This window comes from Elephas maximus, chromosome 2 (assembly GCF_024166365.1).
Source record: "Elephas maximus indicus isolate mEleMax1 chromosome 2, mEleMax1 primary haplotype, whole genome shotgun sequence".
Classification (NCBI taxonomy): domain Eukaryota; kingdom Metazoa; phylum Chordata; class Mammalia; order Proboscidea; family Elephantidae; genus Elephas; species Elephas maximus.
In genome coordinates, this window is record NC_064820.1 from 64,996,307 (window position 1) to 65,024,263 (window position 27,957).

A 27,957-nucleotide genomic window follows, 5' to 3' on the forward strand; every position below is an offset into this window, starting at 1 on the left:
AAATATGGATACTCCTCAGACAGAACCAAACAGCTTCAAAGGCTGGTTTTCTGGGTTTGAAAACTTAGGACCATAGTCTCACAGGACAACTCAATCAACTGGCATAAACAACGTAGTTCACAAAAATCATGTTCTGCCTCCTAGTGAAGTGAGTAGAGGCTGGTGTCTTAAAAGCTTTCAAGTGGCCATCTAGGATACAACTACTGATCTCTACTGACCAGGAACAAAACAGTAAGAAGGTAACCAGAAGCTCAGAGAAGAAACAAGTCTACACGAGCCATGACCTTATCTACCCTGAGACCAGAAGAACTAGATGGTGCCCAGCTATCATCACTGACCGTTCTGATCAGGATCACAATAGATGATCCTGGATAGAATATGAGAAAAATGTGAAGAACTCAAATTTTTTTCAAAAACAAAAAAAGCCAGATAAACTGGAACAGTAGAGAAGAGAAGACTCTCTGAAACTATTGCCCTGAGAGAGTCTTTAATCTAGAATCTGGCCTGTTCTGAGAACACCTTTCAGTGAAATAGCAGAGTGGCACACAAATTAAAGGATATTACCCATAAGATCAGTGATCTACTTAAAAATTATCTTTATAAGACCAAAATGTCAATAATTATTCAAAAGCAAAGATGAGACGATAAGGGAGCAGGGAAACTAGAGTACTGGAAATGGAACAAACAGGACACAATTAAAGAGAGAATGTTGACATACTGTGAAAAATGTAACTAATGTCACTGAGTAATATGTATAGAAATTGTCAAATGGGAATCTAACTTGCTTTGTAAACTTTCACCAAAAGCTCAATAAAATATTATTAAAGAAAGAAAGAAAAGTAATTGGCCACAGTTAATTGGTCAACAAACAACCCAGGTTTCCTATTGGCACCTCCAAAGTCAAATATTGGTTGGAAAAAGGCAATTAAAAAACTCCCCAAGGGAGCTTATAAATCTTAATAAACTTGACTCCTGACAGAAGATGCAATGACTTACAGTGCTCCCCACAATAAATGCTAAAATAATTCCTTCAGTAACCAAAAAAAAAAAAAAAAACACCCAGTGCCATGGAGTCGATTCTGACTCATAGGGACCCTACAGGACAGAGTAGAACTGCCCCATAGAGTTTCCAAGGAGCGCCTGGTGGATTCAAACTGCCAACCCTTTCGTTAGCAGCCGTTGCTCTTAACCACTACGCCACCAGGGCTTCCAATTCCTTCAGTATCAACAGAAATTTTCAGCATCTACAGCTTTTCTTTACAGCTTTGCCTAAGGTCCCATAGGTAGTAGTAACTGAGAGCTGGGATTAGAACCCAGGTCTGCCTCACTCCAAACCATTGTTATACTTCCTTCCATTACTGAGCTCACATTGTACTAAACTACAGCTCACTTGATGTGGACTGAGCTACCTTAACTCCGGGGAATAAAAAAAAAAATTTTTTTTTTTTTTTTATTATTTCACTCCTTCACAGTAATAAAGGGAACACCTCAGCCACTGACCTTTAAAGTTTTTTCTAAACAAGTATTAGGCACTAGCTGGGTGTGGGGGACACAAAGATAAAAAGAATTCTTTCAGTCTTATCTTCCACCACTCCCTGGGTAACGACCCCAACTTATGCTCTCACATCCCCCAGCTCACTTATGATTATTGCCTTTAGACTCTATTCCCTCCACCTTAATGGACCTCTCTCCCTTTCTTCCCTGGCAAACACCAACTGACGCATCAAGGCTCAAGTCAAGCGTCACCTCTGGAGCAAAGTACTCCCTAACTTACTCAAGCAGGGTTAATTCCTCAGTCTTCCTTCAGTATTGAATTCACATCCATATTGCAGCTTTTATAACAATGAATTTTAACTTATCCGTTTGTCTTTCTGACTAGACTGTAAACTCTTTGAAGATAGGGTCATATACCTCCAGTGTTTAGCACCATGTCTGCCATCTATAAACAAAAAACAAACCCAATGCAATCAAGTGGATTCCGACTCATAGTGACCCTATAGGACAGTGAAGAACTGCCCCATAGGGTTTCCAAGGAGTGGCTGGTAGATTTGAACGGCCCACATTTTGGTTAGCAGCCAAGTTCCTAACCACTTCGCCACCAGGGCTCCTTCTATAATGCTTAAGACAATATTTGAGAAAGGAAAAGAAGGGAAGGAAAGAAGGCAGGGAGGAGAACCAGCGTATATGAGGATCTAATTGAGAGACCCAAAAACATACTAAATAGCAGTAACGAGGCCTGAATTATTTTTCAAGCAATTGGTAAAATGCTGTCGGGACACTACCAAAAAAAAAAAAAAAAAATCCACTACCGTTGAGTCGATTCCCACTCATAGTGACCCTATAGGACAGAGCAGAAATGCCCCGTAGGGTTTCCAAGGGGCGGCTAAACTATGCTTAACCACTGTGCCACCAGGGTCCCGACTGGGCATTAGCTGCATAAAAATACTTAAGTAAACTATACTTTCTTGTGTTCACACACTCCATATTTCTTGCCTCTCCCACTTCTATTTGCAAGCTTATCAAATCCTCAGATTCAGAGTGGTGTACCCCGCCTTCAACAATCTTTATAAAGTTAGTCTTGTAAACTGTCTCTTACAGCAAGTTCCCACTCTTATCAGCAAGTTACAGTTTAGAAATAACTGAGGAACACCGATTAATGCCTACAAAATCTCTAATAATTTATTTTGTGGTCAACAATATCTCAGAAGTACTCATGTTCGATCTACTTTCTCTGGCCAAAAGAACTTTCTCTTCTGCCTAAAACCAAAACATCTCCTGAGCCATGCTCCTTTCATTTTTCTGGATTCCATTGCTCATTCTCTATTTATTGAAGCTCAGGGATAATAACTGTTACCGTTGTTGTGTGCTGTTGAGTTGATCCCGACTCATAGCGACCCTACAGTACAGAGTGGAAATTCCCCAAAGGGTTTTCTAGGCTGTGATCTTTTAGGAGCAGATTGCCAGATCTTTTCTCCAATGGAGTGGCTGGTAGTTTCAAACCACAGACCTTTAGGTCAACAGCTGAATGCTTAACCATTGTGCAACCAGGACTCCTCAGATAATAACTAAAACTCACTGCCTTCAAGTTGATTCCAACTCATAGCGAACCTATAGGACAGAGTGGAACTGTCCCATAGGGTTCCCAAGTCTGTAATTTTTACAGAAGCAGACTGCCACATCTCTCTTCCACAGAGCGACTGGTGGATTTGAACTGCCAACCTTTTTGTTAACAGCCAAGCTGTTAACCACTGCACCACCAGGACTCCAGATAACAACTAGGAATTATGAATTCAAAGGAAGGAAACTTGGGTAAGATTTTAAAAATAAAGAAAATTTCAAGGGCAAGTTGGTGAAGACTAAGTGAATAAAATAGACAAATACAACTAGAAGGGATAAACTTAACAGCGAACATGAAACACAGGAACTAAGACCACAAACAAAGGGCCAGGATAGAAAGACAAATGACAGGCGGGGATGGATTACCCAAGAAGCAAAGTACGCACAGGCTTACTTGTGCTTACTTCCTAAACGGCAGTGCACAATTTCACCTGTTTTTCACACTCAAAAATGTGGTGAAATCCGTATGAAATTGTGCATTACAGATTAGAAAGTAAGCATAAGTAAGCCCGTGCATACCTCGCTTACTGTAAACCACCCGTGCATACCTCGCTTACTGATTAATCCACTCAGATAACGGGCTTGAAATTATCATGAATTAATCACTAAAAATCCTAAATCCTAAAAAAACAAAAGTTGATCATTATCCACGAGAGCTGCCTTTTATGACTCAGGATAGCATATTAAAACACTCACTTTAACACACCTACATGAATTGGCATCTCTTGCATCCAAAGATGGCAGTGAGGATAAAGTAGCTTCTGTTCAAACCAGCTTAATTGAGTAGCCCAAAACATAACTTTCAACCCTGCTATGCTCGTCATCCTTGCAGCCCTGGTGGTGTAGTGGTTAAGTGCTAGGCTGCTAACCAAAAAGTCAGCAGTTTGAATCCACCAGCCGCTCCTTGGAAACTCTATGGAGCAGTTCTACTCTGTCCTACAGGGTCATTAGGAGTCAGAGGCAACTTGACAGCAACTGGTTTGGTTTTTTTTGTTTTTTGTTTTGCTGTTGTTGTTTTGGTTAGTTATCCTTAGTAGACTCTGCTGTTGTGCCTCAGAGACTACAACAATCCTGAGCTCGAATCCATCGTTCCCATCCCTGATCGCTAGAGGCCAGTTTGATCTGCTGCTTACTTTCAGGCAGTCCACACACACACAATAACTGTTGCACTACTTCCTGGGCCCAAAGAGTTGCCGCAGCTTTGCTCATTCTATGGGTATTGCTTGCTGTTTCAGTTGGGATTCTTGGTTGCAGTTGTAAGCAACAGAAACCAATTCTCACTAATTTAACCAGAAAGGAATTTGAAGATATCAAGTAGGTCACAAAATCAACACAAGAGTTAGAGAATCAGGGTCAGAGAGGAAAAAGAAAGCTGAGACAAAAGGGATAAAGAAAGCCACACAGCAGGAACCACAAGTAAGGTCACGCCCAGGAGCAGCCTGGTCAGAAAGCCACCCTGACACAGGCCTCCAGACGCCTCTGCCTCCCTATACTTCAGTCCTTGCCCCTGCAGGTGACCACTGCTGTCACGAGAAAGTCTAAGCTATCCCTGCCTCTCTGCATGCCTCACTCAAGAATAAAAGTCCTGAGGAGGTGGAGCCAAGGTGGCAGAGTAGTCAGATGCTTCCTGTGGTCCCTCTTACAACAAAGACCCGAAAAATCAAGTGAATTGATTATATATATGACAGTCTAGGAGCCCTGAACATCAAAGGCAAAGTTGAGGAATTGGACTGAGCAGCAGAGGAAGGGAGAGACAGTTCAGAAGCAGCAAGGAGTGGCCAGACCTGACCTGGCTGGCACAGGCACGCTGCAGGTTGGATGGGCTGGCGTGCACAGTGACGCAAGTAGTGGCGGTCGGAACATGTTTTCCACAGTGGAAGAGACTAGATAACTGGGAGTTCTGCAAAATCAAACACTTATGCTCATCCAAAGACTTAACCAAAAGAGTAAAAGGACAACCTACAGACTGGGAAAAAAAATTTGGCTACGACAAATTCGATCAGGGTCTAACCTCTAAAATCTGCAAGATACTGCAAAACCTCAACAACAAAAATACAGATAAATGGGCAAAGGATATGAACAGGCACTTCACTAAAGAAGACATTCAGGTGGCAAACAGATACGTTAGGAAATGTTCACGATCATTCACCATGAGAGAAATGCAAATCAAAACTACAACCAGATACCATCTCAGCCCAACAAGGCTAGCATTAATCCAAAAAACACAAAATAATAAATGTTGGAGAGGTTGTGGAGAGACTGGAACACTTATACACTGCTGGTAGGACTGTTAAATGGTATAGCCACTTCGGAAATCTATTTGGTGCTTCCTTAAAAAGCTAGGAATAGAACTACCATCCTTGGAATATATCCTAGAGAAATATGAGCCATCACACAAATAGATATATGCACACCCATGTACACTGCAGCACTCTTCACAACAGCAAAAAGACGGAAACAACCTAGATGCCTATCAACAGATGAATGGAAAAACAAATTATGGTATATTTACACAATGGAATACTATGCAATGATAAAGAACAAGAATGAATCTGCGAAACATCTCACAACATGGATGAATCTGGGAGGCATTATGCTGAGTGAAATTAGTCAGTCGCAAAATGACAAATATTGTATGAGACCACTATTATAAGAACTCAAGAAAAGGTTTAAATACAGAAGAAAACATTCTTTGATGGTTACAAGGGTGGGGAGGTAGGGAGAAGGGTATTCACTAACTAGATAGTAAAAAAAAAAAAAAAAAGATAGTAGACAAGAATTATTTTAGGTGAAGGACAACACACAATACAGGGAAAGTCAGCACAACTGGACTAAACCAAAAGTTAAGAAGTTTCTTGAATACAACCAAACACTTCAAGGGACAGAGTAGAAGAGGCAGGCAACTGGGGACCATGGTTTCAGGGGACACCTAGGTCAACTGGCATAACAAAGTGTATTAAGAAAACATTCTGCATCCCACTTTGATGAGTAGCATCTGGGGTCTTAAAAGCTAGCAAGCGGCCATCTAAGATGTATCAATTGTTCTCAACCCACCTGGAGCAAAGGAGAATGAAGAACACCAAAGACACAAGAAATATGCTAGCCCAGGAGACAAAACGGGTGACATAAACCAGAGACTTCATCAGCCTGAGACCAGAAGAATTAGATGGTGCATGGCTACCACCAATGACTGCCCTGACAGGGAACACAACAGAGAATTCCTGATGGTGCAGGAGAAAAGTAGGATGAAGACCTCAAATTCTAGTAAAAAGACCAGACCTAATGGTCTGAGACTGGAGAAACCCTACAAGACATAGCGTCCAGACTTTCTATTAACCCAGAACTACTCTTCAGACAAACATTAAACTGGACAACAAGACATAAAGTGATACTTGTGAAAAGTGTGCTTCTTAGTTCAAGTAGATACATGAGACTAAATGGGTAGCTCCTCTCCAGAGGCAAGATGAGAAGGCAGAAAGAGACAAGAACTGGTTGGAAATCCAGGGTAGAAAGGAGGAGCATGCTGACATATTAAAGGGATAGCAACTAGGGTCACATAAGAATGTGTGTATAAGTTTTTGTATGAGAAAATAACTTGAGCTGTAAACTTCCACTTAAAGCAAAATTAAAAAAAATAAAATAAAATAATCAAAGTCCTAGGTAGGAACATAAAACAGCCAAGCACAGGACATGCACCTGCATCCTACCTGCTAGAGGCAGGAAGAAGGAATGCCTCACCAACCAAGGCTTCCACTGTGAGAGTCTGAGCCTTGCCTCCCACCAAAGCCCACACAAATAGGGAATCCACCAAATAGGAAAGGGAGTCCCCCCAAAATGTCAAATGTCCACTGTATATTTTTTCATAATTGCCTCACAACTATGACACTGCAACCTGGACATGTTTGCTTGACCCCTGTGGGAAGTATGGGTTCAGAGACTTTAAGACACTCTCACAGCTCCAGAGGCTCCAAACTCCTTGAGGCATTAAAAAGCAACAAAGTCATCCCATGAGACGCCCATTTAGCACTACAGATGTGCTTGAAGAAAGGCAAGGTATTATGGGCTAACAGTTGGCTTGAAAAAGACTAGAGCAATGTTCCAGACTTCAATTGTTGTTGTTAGGTGCCATTGAGTCAGTTCCGACTCATAGGGACCCTACGTACAACAGAATGAAACGCTACCTGATCCTGCACCATCCTCACAGTCATTGTTATGCTTGAGCCCACTGGTGCTTCATTAGGAAATGCTAAATGTTAATAAAGAGTCTAAACGAAAGTAGTAATTCAGTAATTAATGAATAATACATTTAACAAAAAAAATCAGACATCAGAAAAAGCTTAAGGCCTACAGAGCAGTGGTTACAGGGTCTGGTCTGGAATTTTTATAAATTCCTTTCCTTCTCTTTTTCAGCTCCATGGCTAGCATTCTCATCCAGGCAACATCACCCGTATGGGTTACCTTAAAATCCTCGCTACTTTCTCTGTTTATAATCTAATTCCGTTAATATCATTTTATTAACTCTATACTAAAACACAGATTTCATCATGTCACTCCTTGACCAAAACACTAATCTTGGCTGCCTTCTCCTTTTAAAAGAAAAATCTATTCCATGGCAACACATTTAAGAAACTCCACCAAATTTATTTCCTAGGACTTCCCAACCTAAGACCTCTGCTCCAGCCAGGTCAGTATCCTAACCCTTCTCCCAATAAACTTCATACATTTATGGGTGACAGCCTTGGTCTTGCCATCCTTGTCACCTGAAATATTCTTTCTCTTCCCATCTCTTCTTATTATCCAGACCCTAATCCATTCTCTGGAGTCCCTGGGATGGTGAAAACGGTCTATGTGCTTGGCTGTTAACCAAAAGGTTGGAGGTTCAAGTCCAACCAGTGGCAGCTCAGAAGAAAGACCTGGTGTGTTAGTTATCTAGTGCTGATATAACAGAAATACCACAAGTGGGTGGCTTTAACAAACAAATTTATTTTCTCAGAGTTTAGGAGGCTATAAGTCTGAATTCAGGGTGCCAGCTGTAAAGAAAAGCTTTCTCTCTGTCCACTCTGGGGGAAGGTCCTTGTTCCCTGGTTCCTTGGTGATCTTCACTGTGGCATGACATCTATCTTCTCCCAGCTCTGCTCACTTGCTTTCTTTTTTAATCTCTTTTATATTTCAAAAGAGATTGACTTAAAACACACCCTAGGCTAATACTGTATCCTTAACATAACAAAGAAAACCCATTCTCAAATGGAATTATAACCACCACAGGGGTTAGGATTTACAACACATATTTTGAGGAGACACTATTCAGTCCATAATAGCTGGTGATCTACTTCCGAAAAATCAGCCACTGAAAACCCTGTGACGCACGTGGAGTCGCCATGAGTCGGAATCTGCTTGATGGCAGCTGCGTTTTTCTTGTTTTGTTTTATTTTTAATCCCATTCTCAGGTCCCAGGTTAAAGTCCTCCACCTCCTCCTCCACGAGGTATCCAGAATCTCTAGTGTGGACCAGTTGGTGACAGACATAATACCTACCCAAGCCAGGCAAATTATATAATTGTGATACAGGCTGGTACAATATTATAAATAAATGGTGGGGAATGTGGCAACTGGAATGGGTTTGCCCTGCCTAAAAGTGCCCAGGCCTACGTGCTAGAAGCTAACCACATTAGGGAAGGGAACTGCTGGGAGAAAAAAAGGGGAGGAAGACTTTTCACTATATACACCCTTTTACATACTTCACAAAATTTGAACCATACGAGCATATGACCTTCGAAAATACAGAAAGTTAAAAAATATGCTGGTCGAACAAAATATATGTCAACTCAAAGACTGCCTCTGATTTATTGCTTCTTAATTTTTTTTTTTTTTTTACAGGTTCATTCTGATAATTAAATATCTTCTTGGTTCTGCTACTTACCTTTTTTATATAGTAAAACCTGGGAAAGCCAGAACCTGTGTAAGGTGGAAACCTCAGAGAAGGAAAACTCAAATATTTTCCACTACATAGAGAACAACAGAGAAGTGGTGGCTATATCTTGTCAAAGGCAGAAAACTTGTAAGACCTGGAAAAAAAAAGGCAGTCCCGTCAAGTTCTATCTCTCACAGATTTCACTCAATGGCAATGGGTTTTTGGTTTTGTATATCCCATCTCTAAGGAGCCCTGAAGCCCTGGAGGCACAGTGGTTAAAAGCTCAGCTGTTAACCAAAAGGTCAGCAGTTCAAATCCACCAGCTACTCATTGGAAACCCTATGAGGGCAGTTCTACTCTGTCCTGTAGGGTTGCTACTGGTCAGAATCGACTCAACTGCAACAGTTTCAGTGTTCTGTTTATTTGTTTTTGGGAAGGAGCCCTGGTGGTGCAATGGTTAAGCGCTCAGTTGTTAACTGAAAGGTTAACACACCCAAACAAACATACCCAGTGGCTCTATGGGAGAAAAGACCTAGCGATCTGCTCTCATAAAGATTACAACTTAGAAAACCCTACGGGGCAGTTCTCCTCTGTCCTACAGGGTTGCTAAGAGTTGAAATTCACTCGACAACACCTAACAATAACAACAATACTTCATCTCTCAAAAGAAATTATAAAGGTAGGAAGGAAAGATTCCTGTTATATTTCTTTTCTCTCTCCCTCATTGCCTTGAATTGGGATACACACGTCATATTGTATGCCGTCAAGTCGATTCCGACTCATAGTGAGTCATGTCATAGGTACTGAGTATTCGGAATCACAAAAGTGTAGAATTAAAAAGCATCTTAAAGATCTAGATCACCTCGTCATTTTATAGAAGAGGAAGCTGATGACCAGGAAGATTAAGAAACTTAGCTAACTAATTCTAGGACAAGAACTCAGGACTTGATGAAATCAATAAAGGGATAAAGGAAAACAACAACACACTCACACATTTTGTACTTTACTATAAAATCAAAACATATCCACTAGAGGGAGCCGATAGTTCATTAATTCGAAGGCGAGATTTTTAAAATCGGTCCCTTCAAAAGGTCTATGGAGAAAGGAGGAATTTTTCCCACAGAGCCCCAGAAAATTACTAAAGGACCACATCACTCAAATAACTTAAATTCTGATTTCTTTCCTTATAGATAAAAATAGAAACTTTTCAAATCATCTGCTTTAAAAAAATTTTTTTTTAATTTGAATTTTTTTTTTCCAATTGAATATAATTTTGCTGGTTTTGGTATACAAGTCTACCAATTTTAACACATGTATACATTCCTGTAAGCACCACCACAATCAGGATATGGAAGAATTCTATCATCCTGCCCTCCAAGAGAAAAAAGAAAAAGATCTCCCTTGTGCTGCCCCTTTAAAGATACACCATTTCTTCCACCTCTATTCCCTGGCAACCACTGAGCTGTTCTCCTTTAGTACAGTTTTGTCTTTTGAGACTCAACCAGTTCATCGACTGTATCAATAGTTCATTCCTTTTTCCTACTGAGAAGTATTTCATTGTGTGGATGTACAATTTTCATATCTATTCACCCACTAAAGAATATCTGGGTTATTTCCAGTTATTGGCAATTATGAATAGACGTGCTATAAACATTCTGTACAGGCTTTTGTGTAAACACAGGTGTAGTGTGATAGGTCACCATTGTGTGGCCTTTCTAGCCTATTGTCTTATAACTCCCACCCCAGTGATTGGGCAGGACTGTGCAGATATGGTAATTGCGACCCACCAAAGGGATTAGTCAGTTTTGCCATTCCTCTGGGTTGGAAATGAGCTACCTCCAAACTAAAACCAAACCAAACCCATTGCCGTAGAGTCGATTTCAACTCATAGCAACCCTACAGGACAGAGTAGAACTGCCCCATAGTTTCCAAGGAACGCCTGGCAGATTTGAACTGCCAACCTTTAGGTTAGCAGCCGTAGCCCTTAACCACTACGCCACCAGGGTTTCCACCTCAGCGGTGGGAAAGAGAAGACTCCACCACCACTACCAAGGAAGAACAGCCATGCGCAAACACATCTTTTGTATGCTTTGGACCCGAGATCCCTATGCTCAGAAGCTCCTGGACCCAGGAGACAGAAAGCAAGCTGTAACCTTGAAGATGACGAGAAGTGGCAGCACAAACCTGGCAGCAGGAGTCAGTGTGATGGGCTTCCTGGCCCACGGGGAGAGAAAGTTGAGTGCTTTTTGGCAGAGGCCTAGGACCAGGGAGAGGAATACCTGCAAGCATGGCTGTGAAGAGACTGTCCTGAAGGAAGAACTGTATCTTTGAGTGTTCCTGAGCCTGAATTATAACCTGTTACTTTCCTAATAAGCCCCATAATAATGAGTATGGTCTGTGAGTTCTGTGTGGCCACTGCAACGAATTATCACACTCAGTAGAGTACTATGAGAGGGACAGTTGATGTCAGAATCGGTAAAGATGGCAGACGAAGGAGGCTTGTCTGGCCTCCGTCTCACGGGAGTCAGCCCTGCAGTGTTGACGTTAGTTCTCCTTATCCCTTGTAAAGGTAGAGGAGGTCAGCTACTGCTTCCACACCATTTTTACAGTAAGTTTCCATTTCTCTAGGGTAAATACCCAGGAGCAGGCTGTTAAATTATATGGTAAGAATACGTTTAACTTTATAAGAAACTGCCAAACTGTTTTCCAGAATGACTGTACCACTTTGCATTCCCATCAGCAATGTACGGGATGTCCAGTTGCTTTGTATCCTCGCCAGCATTTGGTGTTATTAGTATTTTTCATTTTTGCCATTCCAGCAGATGTGTAGTGGTTTTAATTTGCATTGTCCTAAGGAATGATACTGCTGAATCTGTTTTCATGTGTTTATTTGCTATGTGTATATCCTCTTTCATGAAATGTTTACTTTTATTGGGTTGTTTTTTTTTTTTTTTTTACTGTTGAGTTCTTTATATATTCTAGATACCAGTCCTTTGATGTTTGATAATATTTTCTCCCAGTCCATAGCTTGTTTTTTCATCCTGTAAATGGTATCATTCATAGATCAAAAGTTTTTAATTCTGAAGAAGTCCAAAATTATTATTATTATTATTATTTTATGATTCATGCTTTTGGTATCATGTCTAAGAACTCTTTGTCTAATCCCAGGGCACAAAGATTTTCTCTCATTTTACAGTTTATGTCTATGATCCATTTTGAATTAATTTTTGTATAAGGCATAAGGCTTAGGTCGAGCAGTTTTTTATATATGGATGGATAACCAATTGTTGGAACATCATTTATTTATTGAAAAGATGTATTTTCTCAATGAATTACATTTGCATTTTGGTTAGAAACCAACTAGCCATATTTGTGTGTGTGTGTTTCTGGACTCTCTATCCTATCCTTTCACCTATAACACACTGTCTTCATTGTTATAGCTTTATAGTAAGTCTTAAAATCAGGGAGTCTTGATTCCTCTGCTTTTTAAATTCAGAACAGTGCAGACAACAATACTAAACAAAACCAACAAAATCTATATAACAAATTTTAGTTTCAAATTAAAACCAGAATTTTGGAAATAGGCAAGAAGGAAAAGGAAAAGAGAAAAGAAGCAAGAAATGAAGAAGAAAAGGAAATAAAAGGGGGAACATGAGAGTGACACAAAGAGAAGCAGAAACAAAAAAGGAAAAAGAGAAGAAAAAAACAGGGAAACGGAGGTAGGGAAAAAAATGGTTCTTACATTTACATATTAGATCTCAACCACCACCATCAGAGCCAGTGAAATCTTACCTTTGTTACAACCACCCACCAACGAGGGCAAGGGCCAGGTGTTAAGCTCCAGATCAGAGGACCACCATCCTGATAAAGAGCTACAATAGGCCAAACACTTTCGCTTTAAGTAGTCAACAAATTATTACCATAATACACACTTCTATTTTTACATACCCCATTAAATTAGGTTTAAGGGGTCCTACATAATTATCTGTTCACATACATAAATGGACATACCCAGTGATCAGTATGGAATTTCTTTAATATAATACTCCTGGTGTTTTGTTTCATCTTTTTAAAGAGAAAGTCTTCGGTTTACTGAGAAGGAAACAGCTATCCTACTCGCCTCACAGGGTTGTCATAAGATCAAATGAGCTCATGGAAATGAAACTGCTTCATAAACTGAAATATGTTATAGAAATACGAGGTAGTAACAGGAAAGAAGTAGTTCAATAAATGCCTCTGGGCAACTTTCTGAAATATTGTCGATTATTAAGGACATAAGGAATATTAGGATATTGCTTTCCTTTCTTACAGGCCAAAATTCAAAATATCCTTCTATTTTCTATACTGATCTCAGATTTAAGACCAACTCTTTGATTCTTGAGAGAAATCATCATGGCTAACGATGCAATGCATTCACAGAGCAAATACGGCATGCTTTGTTTAAATCTAGAAATAAAATTTGTCACATTCCAAAATAGGAGTTTAACTCATCAGCTTTGTTATAGAATTCTCCAACACATATTTTATATATATAAATATACATACACACATACATATCGCATAACATCCATTTGGGCAACATCTGACTGTATATGCATCTGTGATCCCATAAGGTTACAACAGAGTTGAGAAATTCTGATCAGAGAATGGGACGTAGTGGACATAACTGGGCTTAGCAAACACAACAGCTTCCCACATGTGACACGTGTATCTCACGTCTCTTGTATACAACCATTGCACTACCAGGATCCCATATGTACTTTGCTAAATATATAATATGGTGCTTGCACAACATCCAAATCACATAATGTCCGACTTCACAAAATGTGTGGTGGACATTATGCAATGCATGACTCTGTGTGTGTGTGTGTGTGTGTGTGTATAAGTATGTTACATATATACACACACACACAGCTCTATGGCTCTCTCATTAAAAAAATACATTAAGGACCTTTAGATTTCATTTCACATTCCCTAATTATGTCTTTATCTAACACACAGATCCAAGAACACACCTCTCCCCTGCTATATTTATGTAAGTATATATGCTGACTCCCACACACGTCTGTCAGTTTGTCGTACTGTAGGGGCTTATGTGTTGCTGTGATGCTGGAAGCTACACTACCAGTATTCAAATACCAGTAGGGTCACCCATGGTGGACAGGTTTCAGCTAAGTTTCCAGACTAAAACAGACTAGGAAGAAGGACCCAGTGGTCTATTTCTGAAAAGAATTAGCCAGTGAAAACCTTAGGAATAGCAGCAGAACACTGTTATAGTGCCAGAGATGAGCCCCTCAGGTTGGAAGGCACTCAAAATACAACTGGGGGATAAGCCGCCTCCTAAAAGTAGTGTAGAACTTAATGACGTGGATGAAGAAAAATTGGAAATTCTCAAAAATGAATAGGAATGCATAAAGATCGACACCTTAGGCATCAGTGAGCTGAAATGGACTGGTATTGGTCATTTTGAATCAGACAATCATATGGTCTCCTATGCCAGGAATGACAACTTAAAGAGGAATGGCGTTGCATTCATCACCAAAAAGAATATCTCAAGATCTATCCTGAAGTACAATGCTGTCAGTGATAGGATAATATCCATGCACCTACAAGGAAGACCAGTTAATATGACTATTTTCAAATTTACCCACCAACCACTAAAGCTAAAGATGAAGAAACTGAAGATGTTCACCAACTTCTGCAGTCTGAAATTGATCAAACATGCAATCAGGATGCACTCATAATTACTGGTGATTGGAATTCAAAAGTTGGAAATAAGAAGGATCAGTAGTTGGAAAATATGGCCTCAGTGATAGAAACAATGCCAGAGATCGTATGATTGAATTTTGCAAGACCAACGACTTCTTCACTGCATACCCCTTTTTTCACCAACATAAACAGCGACTATACACATGGACCTTACCAGATGGAATACACAGGAATCAAACTGACTAAAGCTGAGGAAAGAGATGATGGAAAAGCTCAGTATCATCAGTCAGAACAAGGCCAGGGGCTCACTGCAAAATTAGGCCATCAATTACTCATATGCAAGCTTCAACTTGAAACTAAAGAAAATCAGAGCAAGTCCACGAGAGCCAAAGTATGACCTTGCATATATCCCACCTGAATTTAGAGAACATCCCAAAAATAGATTTGATGCTTTGAACACTAATGACCGAAGACAAGTTGCAGAATGACATTAAGGACATCATACGTGAAGAAAGCAAGAGGTCATTAAAAAGACAGAAGAGAAAGAAAAGACCTATATGGATGTCAGAAGAGACTCTGAAACTTGCTCTTGAATGTTGAGTAGCTAAAGCAAAAGGAAAAAACGATGAAGTAAAAGAGCTGAACAGAAGATTTCAAAAGGTGGCTCGAGAAGACAAAGTATTATGATGATATGTACAAAAACCTGGAGATAGAAAACCAAAAGGGAAGAACATGCTCAGCATTTCTCAAGCTGAAAGAACTAAAGAAAAAATTCAAGCCTCCAGTTGCCATGTTCTACAGGGATTCTACGGGGAAAATATTAACCGATGAAGGGAGCATCAAAAGAAGATGGAAGGAATACACAGAGTCACTATACCAAAAAGAACTGCTCAACTTTCAACCATTTCAGAAGGTAACATATGATTAGGAATCAATGGTACTGAAGGAAGAAGCCCAAGCTGCACTGAAGGCACTGGCAAAAACCAAGGCTCTGGGAAGTGATAGAATATCAATTGAGATGTTCTGACAAACAAATGCAGCACTGGAAGTGCTCAATTGTCTATGCCAAGAAATTTGGAAGACAGCTCCTGGCCAACCGACTGGAAGACATCCATATTTATGTCTAGTCCCAAGAAAGATGATCCAACCAAATGCAGAAATTATCAAACAATATCATTAATATCACATGCAAGCAAAATTTTGCTGAAGATCATTCAAAAATGCCTGCAGCAGTATATCAACAGGGAACTGCCAGAAATTCAAGCTGGATTTAGAAGAGGATGTGGAACCAGGGATATCATTGCTGATGTCAGATGGATCCTGGCTGAAAGCAGAGAACACCAGAAAGATGTTTACCTGTGTTTTTTTGACTACACAAAGGCATTCGACTGTGTGGATCATAACAAATTATGGATAACATTGTGGAGAATGGGAATTCTGGAACACTTAATTGTGCTCATGAAAAATCTGTACATGGATCAAGATGCAGTCATTCAAACAGAGCAAGGGAATACTGCATGGTTTAAAGTCAGGAAAGGTATATGTCAGGGTTGTATCCTTTCACCATACATATTCAATCTGTATGCTGAGCAAATAATCTGAGAAGCTGGACTATGTGAAGAAGAACAGGACATCAGGATTGGAGGAAGACTCATTAGCAACCTGCGTTATGCAGATGACACAACCCTGCTTGCTGAAAGTGAAGAGGACTTGAAGCACTTACTGATGAAGATCAAAGACCACAGCCTTCAGTACAGGTTACTCCTCAACATAAAGAAAACAAAAATCCTCACAACTGGACTAATAAGCAACATCATGATAAACTGAGAAAAGATTGAGGTTGTCAAGGATTTCATTTTACTTGAATCCACAATCAAGAGCCATGATAGCAGCAGTCAAGAAATCAAAAGATGCACAGCATTGGGCAAATCAGCTACAAAAGACCTCTTTAAAGCCTTGAAAAGCAAAGATGTCACCTTCAGGACTAAGGTGCACCTGACCCAAGCCATGTGTTTTCAATCACCTCATATGCATTTGAAAAGTGGACAATGAATAAGGAAGACCAAAGAAAAACTGACACCTGTTCGATTGTGGTGTTGGCAAAGAATATTGAATATACCATGGAATGCCAAAAGAACAAACAAATCTGTCTTGGAAGAAGTACAACCAGAATGCTCCTTAAAAGCAAAGACGGCAAGACTACATCTCACATACTCTGCTCATGTTATCAGGAGGGATCAGTCCCTGGAGAAGGACATCATGCTTGGTAAAGTAGAAGTTTAGTGAAAAAGAAGAAGACCCTCAATGAAATGGATTGACACAGGGGCTACAACAATGCGCTCAAGCGTAGCAACAACTGTGAGGATGACACAGGACAGGGCAGTGTAGAACTAATACATTACTAGAACTCTATGAACACAAAAACATATGATAACTACGCCAAAAATTTCTTGTTTATTATTCTATGTGTTTACTCATTAATTTATGATAAGCTAAATTAACCTCATGTTGCAGAAATAGAGGCAGTCTGGCATACCACAAGAACACAGGCTTCAAAGATAGAGACCTCAATTCAAATCCTGACTCTTCCATTACCAACTTGGTAACGGTGGACAAGAAAGTAACTTCGGCCTTACTAAGTTCCTAATCTTTAAAATTAGGATAATAACACCTACAATCTACTGGTGGTGAGTTAAGTGATGAATACATGACAAGCCTGCACATCACAGAGACTCTAGAAATATTAGTTCCTTCCTTCCCAGCAAGAACTCCTTTCTGTTGTCCTTTCCGCATTTTCATCGCTACTTACGCCGGCTCCTCTTACAGAAAACGTGACATTTAGAAGCATGTTCCTGAACTTCTCCACCTCATTGACTCTCCATCTATTTTCAAATATAACCTGCCTCTGGTTCATAGTCTCCCACCTCTGCTTGCATTATAACTTTGCAATAGTACTGCTGGACTAAGCAAGGCAGCTGGACATACAGCAGGCAGGGCAGAACGACACTGCCCTTTCCAAGAGCATGGGCATGTAATGGCGATCATCCTGAGCGTCAGTCACAGACGCCTGCATGGGTACAACAGCTGGCTTCACGCTCATTAGCTCACTCTCAATTCAAGGCATGTGCAACTTCACAAATGATTTACATGTCTAAATGGATTCCATCCCAGATTAAGCTGCGTAATTGGTAGACGTCAGTGGTTAACTTAGAGAATTTCCGCTCAGAAAAACATAAAGCCATAATGAGTTTTCCGGTATAAATAACGAAGGAAAATGTTGTTCCCTTTATGACTCACCAGTATTCTTAAGAGAAACGGCGGGGGGGGGGGGATAATTTTTTAATGGAAGGATTTTTGTGTCTACTTTTTAAAGGGTGATACATAATTCTTATACTGAAGTAAAATGTGTTCAAATAGCCAATGCTTTGTGGTGGGCTCCTAGAATATCTATTTTACTTTCTTGGGGATTCATAAAGCCTCATGGAACTCAATGGAAGGTTCTCAATTTTAAGGTCACAATAGAACAGACTGGAAGTTACTCACCCCAAGGATCTTTTAGAAGTGTTCCAGCTAAATCTTGGTTGGGGTACAAAAAAAAAAACCCGTTGCCATTAAGTTAATTTCAACTCATAGCAACCCTATAGGACAGATTAGAACTGCCCCACAGGGTTTCCAAGGAGTAGCTGGTGGATTCGAACCTCTGGCCTTTTGGTTAGCAACCTGAGTTCTTAATCACTGCACTAGGGCTCTAAGCAATTAAAGTTTCCCAAGAGAAATAATCACTTTTTAAAGAATTCCCAAGGGAGTGTGGCATATGGAACCAAAGATAGAGCTTCCACTGCTAAGCACTTTGGTCCCAAAATAAGCTGAGATAACCCAAGATTCTAATTAAAAACTAGATTAGCAAAGCCAGAAATACCACCAGACAGGCAACCAATTGCCCAGATGACAGTCTTCATATCTAAAAACTAGAGATTGCTGTTGAAACTCCATGAGGAAGCCAGAGTCTACTCGTACAGAAAGTCTGTCTTTAGCCCTTGGAGCTCATGACCACCATCACCCTGCTCTGCTGCCCTTCCCAGTAGCTTGTCCAAGAAGGTGCCAAAGTTTCTTCTCAAAGCCATGTGTCTAGTGACCCCAAGATGCCCTCACTCAATGTACTGTAATAACATTCCTTGTTTTTTCTGGTGGAGTAAAAAGAAAAGGGAAAACTAAGGGTCTATATCCTCCATTTCTTAGTCCCTCTCAGGTTCTTAGCACTTAGGTAGGGCCCTCTGAAGGTAATACAACAATTCCTCTTTTCTGAACTTGAGTGACCTCATGTCTCCTGAGCCTCCTCCTAGTTCCTTAGTCTTAGTCGTTCCCCCCCCCCACCCCCCCACTTTCAGCAATAAACAGCCTAGAGTGCAGCAAGAAGAAGGGAAGTGGGAGCAGAAGCACGTCCATTTTCCCTTGGATTATTGTAAAAAAGCACTGAAACATGAAAGAGAACAGCAGAGGAAGAACAGGCTGGCGTTGCCAGAGTTAATCTGAGATATCAGGGAATTACTAGCACAGTTCTCCCTATGGGCCCTGAACCCTCCTTAAAGATCAAATACATCTGCCACTAACCCCTTACTACACACCTCCTCACTACTGAGAAGACTCAGCCCAGAGCCACTGTTTCACCCTTTCAGATTCTCTAAGAGAAGTATTACATTACCATTGTAGCCATCTTCCCAGGTGTGCGACACAAATGAACAGATTTTCTTACAAGAAAAAAAAATCAGTGCAACAAAAGGCTGTTCTGGAGAGCTCTAGGGCCAGGAAGAACTGCCATTGGTTTTCTTATAACAACACAACCACAAATAGAACCATCAATCCAATGGATAAAGAGAATTCTTTCACATCAATAAGTTTCAAGATTTTCACCAGATCCACTCAGAATCCACCCCCTCAGGGTTTACATACTGCCATTTTTACCTGTACAATTGACGGTTGTCTTCAAAATCTTCCTGGCCCCATTTTCCCTTGATGTCTTCAATGACATGATTCTTCAGGAATTTTTTTAACAGCTGAACTGTTTGTTTGCGGGTCACTTCGGGGCCAAAGTTCTGACTGCACCTCAGTAGCTCATGTAGCCAATCCACGGCTTCCGCCGCTGTGAAGCAATGTTCATAACTTTTGAAGCGACAACGGTGTTTCCGTAATGGCATCCTAGCACGAAAAAGTTCAACTGTTTCATTCCACTAGGTGAAAAAAAGAAAAAGGTGTTTAGTAATCAACTCATTTTCTTAAAAGGTATTACATTCCAAATATTTAAGGCAATGAATGCAATTTTTCCACTTAAAAGGCAGCCTTAATAACAGATGAAACCTTGAAAGTTTTTTCAATTCAGTCTTCAAACTCTAAAGAAAATAACACCTTTCCAAAGGTAGTTAGTTTATCATTTATTCATTCAAGAAATACTGGTGCACCAGACTAAGTCCAGTACAACTAGATGGTGCCTGGCTACCACCACTGACAGCTCTGATAGGAATCACAATAGACAGTCCCAGACAGAGCTGGAGAAAAAATGTAGAACAAAATTCTAACTCATAAAAAAAGACCAGGCTTACTGGCCTGACAGAGACTGGAGAAACTCCATGAGTATGTCCCACGGACACCCTTTAGCTCAGTAATGAAGTCAATCCTGAGGTTCACCCTTCAGCCAAAGATTAGACAGGCCCATAAAACAAAATGAGACAAAATGGGTACACCAGCCCAGGGGCAAGGACGAGAAGGCAGGAGGGGACAGGAAAGCTGGTAATAGGGAACCCAAGGTTGAGAAGGGAAAAGGTTGACATGTTGTGGGGTTGTTAGCCAATGTCATAAAAGAATATGGGTACTAGCTGTTTAATGAGAAGATAGTTGTTCTGTAAACCTTCAACTAAAGTACAATTTAAAAAAAAAAACTGAAAAAAATAGAAATGTTGGTGATATCGCCATCAACTTCTCCTATTACATGAACTCGATGGATTTTAAGTAAATGAAAAACATATGATCATAAATAATGGTAAAATTAAGCCTAATGTGCATAATTTACTTTTTGGAGTTCTTATATTTAATATGACTTCATTCAGCAAATATTGATTATTCATTAGGTGAAAGTCATGTCATCAGCGCAGACAAAAGATATATAAGATAAAGTGCCTGATGTCAAAGAGCTCACCATAAAGACAAACCTTTTAAAAGTAAATAGCCATGATGCTTTGTACATTCTTAACAACAAAAAATAAAATTTAATTAAAAAAAAAAAAAGAACAAAGAATAAGAGAGAAAAAAAAGTAAATAGTTTTTCATAGGGTCACTATGAGTCGGAATCGACTCGACGGCACTGGGTTTGGTTTTGGGAGTCATTTTTTGCTTGTACACGAAGCAAAGCTATTTAAAAGAATGGCTACTAGAGATTTTAAATAAAATGTTATTTTAAAAACAACTTTATGGTTAGGAAGCCCCTCAGAAATACCATGTAGGAGCAGTACATTGAGTAGCTGGGGCTCACGCTAAAGTCAAATATCACAGGGTTCAATGGTCTGCTCTACTACTTACCAGCAGGGCAAACTCCGACATGTGACTAAGCCAACCCTTGATAACTACATTGTTGTTGTTGTGTGCCATCCAGTCGATTCTGACTCATAGCAACCCAATAAGGACAGAGTACAACTGCCCCATAGGGTTTCCTAAGCTGTACTTTTTACAGGGAGCCCTGGCGGCATAGTGGTTAAGCACTTGGCTACTAACCAGAAGGCCAACAGTTCAAACCCACTAGCCACTCCACAGGAAAAAGAAGTGACAGTCTGCTTCCATAAAGATTTACAGCCTTGGAAATTCTGTGGTGTGGTTTTACTCTTTTTTTTTTTATAGGGTCACTATGAGTGAGAAGTGACTTGACAGCAGTGGGTTTAATCTTTACAGGAGCAGATCATCAGGTCTTTTCTCCTGAGGATGGTTAGCAGCCTAGTGCTTAACCATTGCACCACTGGGGCTCCTGATAGCTACATTAGACCGAAACCAAACCAAAGAAACCCATTACGGTCGAGCAGATCCCAAATCACAACAACCCTATCGGAAATAATAGAACTATCCCATAGGGATTCCAAGGCTATAATCCTTAGGGAAGAGGGCTGCCACAACTTTGTCCCCTGGAGGGGACTGGTAGGTTTGAACCAAAGACCTTCTGGTTAGCCACGGAGGTGCTTAACAACTGAGCCACCAGGGCTCCTTATATGAGACCCAGAGAATATACATATTCCACTGTTTCCACTTTAATCTGGAACTTTTTAAAAAAATTGTTGTCAGTAGTGGGGAGGAGAGGAGGGGAGGGAAAAGAAAGCACACTCTAGACTGTAAATACTTGTTATTCTTGGTGATGGGAAAAAAGACATCAAATGTGGGTGTGGTGAGCACAGCATGAGCAAAGTAAACGATGCTTCTGAGAAGTGCCTATGAGAAAAGGATGCCTGTACCAAAGAATCTGACATATATAGAAGGGCAACAACTCCAACAAAGAACAAAAAACGAGTCTACGATCACAAAAGGATGAGGATAGGCACATATGTATACATATGTATACATACAGATATATATATATGTGAGAACAGACAGAATTATCTATTTGTACATGTATGTGTAGATACAGATATACAGGCATATATATTCATTGAAGACACAAGTACAGATACTCCTCAGACATAACCAAACACATCCCGAGATCAATTTTCTAGGTTTGAAAGCTTAGGGCCATAGTCTTGTGGAACAACTCAGTCAATTGGCATAATATAGCTCACAAAGTTCATGTTCTATAACCTAGTGAAATGAGTAGTGTCTGGGGTATTAAAAGTTTCCAAGCAACCATCTAAGATACAACTGTTGGTCTCTACTTATCAGAAGGAAAGAGTAAGAAAGTAACCAAAATCACAGAGAAGAAACAAGTCTACAAGGTTGATAGCCTACACAAGTTATGACCTCAAGTACTCTAACACCAGAAGAACTAGATTGTGTCCAGGTATCACCACTGACCCATCTGACCAGGGGCACAATAGATAATCCTGGTTAGAATATGAGAAAAATGCAGAACAAAGCTCAAATTCTTAAAAATGACCAAACTAACTGGACCATCTGAGACTAGAGGACTCATTGAGACTATCACCCTGAGACGCTCTGTAAATCTTGAACCAAAACTATCCCCTAAAATCACCTTTTAACAGAAAAGTAGAGTGACACACCAATAAAGAATATTACCTGTTAGACTGGTACGCTACTAAAAAAACATCTGTATAAATCCAAAAAGTCAACATTTAATCCAAAGCAAAGATGAGAAGATAAAGGTGCAGGGAAACTAGAGTACTGGAAATCGAACAACCAAAACACAATTGATGAGAATGTTGACAAAATGTAAAAAAAAAATGTAACTAATGTCACGGATCAATTTCTATGGAAATTGTCAAAAGGGAACCTAACTTGCTGTGTAAACTTTCACCATAACTACGATAAAATACTATTTTTTTTTTTAATTGTTGGAGGCGGGGCCAAGATGGCTGACTAGGTAGAAGCAACCATGGATCCCTCTTGCAACAAAGACTCAGAAAAACAAGTGAATCGATCACATACATGACAATCTACGCACCCTCACCATCAAACACAGATATAAAGAGTTGACCTGAGTGACAGGGGAATGAAAAGCCACGCCCTGAAGCAGCAACCGCCTCTGGAACTGGCATCCTGCTCCACAGTCTTGGGCTCTCACGCTTCCCTGGTGCCAAATTGCAGCTTGCTGAGGCGGGGCAGGCACGGGACACAGCCCTAACCCCTAGCCCCCTGGGGTAACCTCGGTAGAGACTCAGCCAGCACAAGCAGGCTGCACACTGACGCAACTAAAGAGAGAACGAGCAACCACAGGGAAGCAGCAACTGTTTTCGGAGCCTGAAGCCAGTGTCCCAGTCAGAAAACCTTGGCGCCGGGCTTTGCACCGGGCGCAGCGGTGCTGAGCACGGCTTCCTGAGATGGCACAAGCACGGGAAGCAGCCCTAGCCCCCTGAAGTGACCTGGGGGAAGCCCAGCCAGTGCAGGCAGGCAGCGCAATGGCGGAACTGACAGGAGGAGAAGTCACCGGGAGGCAGCAACTGGTTTTGGAGCCTGGAGTGCGGCGTCCCAGCTGGGGAACCTTGGCACTGTGCTTTGGACTGGGAGCAGAGGAGCTGACCACGGCTTCTGAGACAACACAAGCACGGACACGGGGACTGACCCTCGGGGGCAATCTCGACCCAGCCAGCACACACAGGCTACATGCCCCTCAGGAATCTCAGATAAAACAGTCATCACCAAGCAAGATAAGTAACTTTGTCTATATTGCTGGGTGCTACTCTCTCCTATCTATCTGATCCCTCCCTTCCCTGACCCTGGCAGCTTTATTAACATTGGAATTTCCTGGGCCAGGGAGTGAAGTGCTCTCCAGTTTTGTTTTTTGTTTTTTTTTTTTCTTTTCTTTTCCTAACCCATTCTCCTGGCCTTAGAGAAGCAGTTACTAAAAACCCAGGGACAAAAAATCCTCCCCTGACTTTCCTAGATTGGAATAAAAATACAGAACCAGCTCCAGCTAAGCATATGAGGTCCACAGTCTTTGGCCTTAACCCCTACAGGGAACAAGGTGGCTATTATAATGCAAAGGCAATTCTGATAGAGATCTGACTGAAATTGTTTTAGCAGATCCAGGGAAGACAAGTTTTCCGGGTCTGATATCTCTACCTATTAAACAGAGCCCTCACTGATCCACAACAGGGAACTGAGAGCTGAAGCTCCACCCCAACCACCTAGCCACCTGCCAAAGGGGTCTGAGGATACTGACACCTACCAATCTTTAGAGGTACACGCATTGGGTGCCTAAAGTACAGCTGCAGAGCCCCCCCACCAAAGTGCTTTAGGAATAGAGACACACCTACCTCACTGGCACGTACGGGAAGGCTGTCAGCATCCTGCCCCTCCCCAGAGTGTGACCCCCTGCTGCTACTAAATCTGGTGCACACAACTATCACCACTACTCCTCTAAGTTAATAGGTGACAGTCTACACCACACACTTGGTGACCCAAAATCAGAACACCTAAGCTGATTCTATTCAAGAATAGTGAATGAACTCTTAGGCTTATATATCTGGTAACAGCCCAAACCAGCTGGTAATAGGACACAAGTGATTCAAAGGCTCCAACAATCAAGACAGTGCAATCTAGTAGCCCATCTGCATATATTGAAAGAAAACAAAACAAGATAAGACTCAGTGAGCAAATATAAAATAAATCATTACAATATCTTATAGATGGCTCAGAGACAGCAGTCGATATCAAACCACATAAAGAAGCAGACCATGATTGCTTCTACAACTCCCCAAATTAAAGAATCAAAATCTTTCCCAAAGGAAGATACAATCCTGGAATTGCCAGATGCAAAATATAAAAAACTAATATACAGAATGCTTCAAGACATCAGGGATGACCTCAGAAATGAAATAAGGCCATCTACAGAAAAAGCCAAGGAACACACTGATAAAGCAGTTGAAGAAATCAAAAAGATTGTTAAAGAACATAGTGGAAAAATTAATAAGCTGCAAGAATCCATAGAGAGACAGCATTCAGAAATCCAAAAGATTAACAGTAAAATTACAGAATTAGACAATAGGAAGTTCGAGGAGCAGAATTGAGCAACTGGAATGCAGAGTGGGGGAGCTGGAGAATAAGGCAATTGATACCAATATAGTTGAAGAAAAATCAGATAAAAGAACTTAAAAAAATGAAGAAACCCTAAGAATCATGTGGGACTCTGTCCAGAAGAATAACTTGTGTGTGATTGGGGTTCCAGAACAGGGAGGGATAACAGAAAATACAGAGAGAATAGTTGAAGATCTATTGGCAGAAAACTTCCCTGGTATCATGAAAGACGAAAGGATATCTAACCAAGGTGCTCATCGAACCCCATATAAGACTGATCAAAAAGAAAATCACCAAGGCATATTATCATCAAACTTGCCAAAACCAAAGATAAAGAGAAAATTTTAAAAGCAGCCAGGGATAAAAGAAAAGTCTTCTACAAAGGAGAATCAATAAGAATAAGTTCAGACTACTCAGCAGAAACCCTGCAAGCAAGAAGGCAATGGGATGACATATATAGAGCACTGAAGGAGAAAAACTGCCAGCCAAGGATCATATATCCAGTAAAAATCTCTCTCAAATATGAAGGTGAAATTAAAACATTTACAGATAAACACAAGCTTAGAGAATTTGCAAAAACCAAACCAAAGCTATAAGAATTACTAAAGGAAATTGTTTGGTCAGAAAATCAATAATATCAGATACCAACACAACACAAGGTCACAGAACAGAACATCCTGATATCAACTCAAATAGGGAAATCACAAAAACAAATTAAGATTAATTTGAAAAAAGAAAAAAATGCTCAAGACAGGGAATCATTGAAGTCATTATGTAAAAGATCGCAATAATCAAAAAGAGGGACTAAATACAGGAAGCATAGATCTTCCATATGAAGAGGAAAACAAGGCGATATAGGATGATACAAGTCAGGTTTTTACTTAGAAAAATAGGGGTAAATATTAAGGTAACTACAAAGAGGTCTAACAATTCCATAATTCAAAATAAAAACCAAGAAAAACATAACAACTCAGCAAACATAAATTCAACTACTATGAAAATGAGGAACACACAAATTACAAAGAAAAACGTCTCAGCACAAAAAATGTGGAAAAATGAAATTGTCAACAACACACACAAAAAGGCATCAAAATGACAGCACTAAACTCATACTTATCTATAATTATGTTGAATGTAAATAGACTAAATGCACCAATAAAGAGACAGAGAGTCTCAGACTGGATAAAGAAACATGATCCGTCTATATGCTGCCTACAAGAGACACACCTTAGACTTAGAGAAACAAAAAAACTAAAACTCAAAGGATGGAAAAAAATATATCAAGCAAACAACAAGCAAAAAAGAGCAGGAGTGGCAATATTAATTTCTGACAAAATAGACTTTAAAGTTAAATCCACCACAACGGATAAAGAAGGACACTACATAATGATAAAAGGGACAATTGACCAGGAAGATATAGCCATATTAACTATTTATGCACCCAATGACAGGGCTGCAAGATACATAAAACAAACTTTAACAGAACTGAAAAGTGAGATAGACACCTCCACAATTATAGTAGGAGACTTCAACATACCACTTTCGGAGGAGGATAAGACTTCCAGTAAGAAGCTCAATAGAGACACTGAAGACCTAATTGCTACAATCAACCAACTGACCTCATAGACTTATACAGAACACTCCGCCCAAAAGCTGCAAAGTATACTTTTCTTTCTAGTGCACATGGAACATTCTCTTGAATAGATCACATATTAGGTCATAAAACAAACCTTTGCAGAATCCAAAACATTGAAATATTACAAAGCATCTTCTCAGACCACGAGGTCATAAAAGTAGAAATCAATAACATAAAAATCAGGGAAAAGAAATCAAATACTTGGAAACTGAACAATACCCTGCTCAAAAAAGACTGGGCTATAGAAGACATTAAGGAGGGAATAAAGAAGTTCATAGAATGCAAGGAGAATGAAATAACTTCCTATCAAAACCTCTGGGACACAGCAAAAGCAGTGCTCAGAGGTCAAATTATATCGATAAATGCACACATACATAAAGAAGAAAGAGCCAAAATCAGAGAACTGTCCCTACAGCTTGAACAAATAGAAAGTGAGCAACAAAAGAATCCATCAGGCACCAGAAGAAAACAAATAATAAAAACTAGAGCTGAACTAAAAGAATTAGAGAACAGAAAAACAATCGAAAGAATTAACAAAGCCAAAAGCTGGTTCTTTGAAAAAATTAACAAAATTGATAAAACACTGGCCAGACTGACTAAAGAAATATAGGAAAGGAAACAAATAACCCGAATAAGAAATGAGATGGGCCATATGACCACAGACCCAACTGAAATTAAAAGAATCATATCAGATTATTACCAAAAAAATTGTACTCTAATAAATTTGCAAACCTAGAAGAAATGGATGAATTCCTAGAAAAACACTACCTACCTAAACTAACACAATCAGAAGTAGAACAACTAAATAGACCCATAACAAAAAAAGAGATAGAAAAAGTAATCAAAAAATTCCCAACAAAAAAAAG

At 40.1% G+C, this 27,957-nt stretch overlaps 1 protein-coding gene across 1 annotated transcript in view; it reads right to left on the reverse strand.

Moving 5' to 3' along the window:
* The window catches only part of DEPDC1B (DEP domain containing 1B), a 110,103-nt gene that overhangs the window by 65,324 nt on the left and 16,822 nt on the right, over window positions 1–27,957 (reverse strand). Inside the window, exon 2 of the mRNA XM_049857614.1 lies at window positions 19,699–19,964. Within this exon, the coding sequence (XP_049713571.1) occupies window positions 19,699–19,964 (266 nt within the window). The remainder of the gene's footprint in view (window positions 1–19,698; window positions 19,965–27,957) is intronic.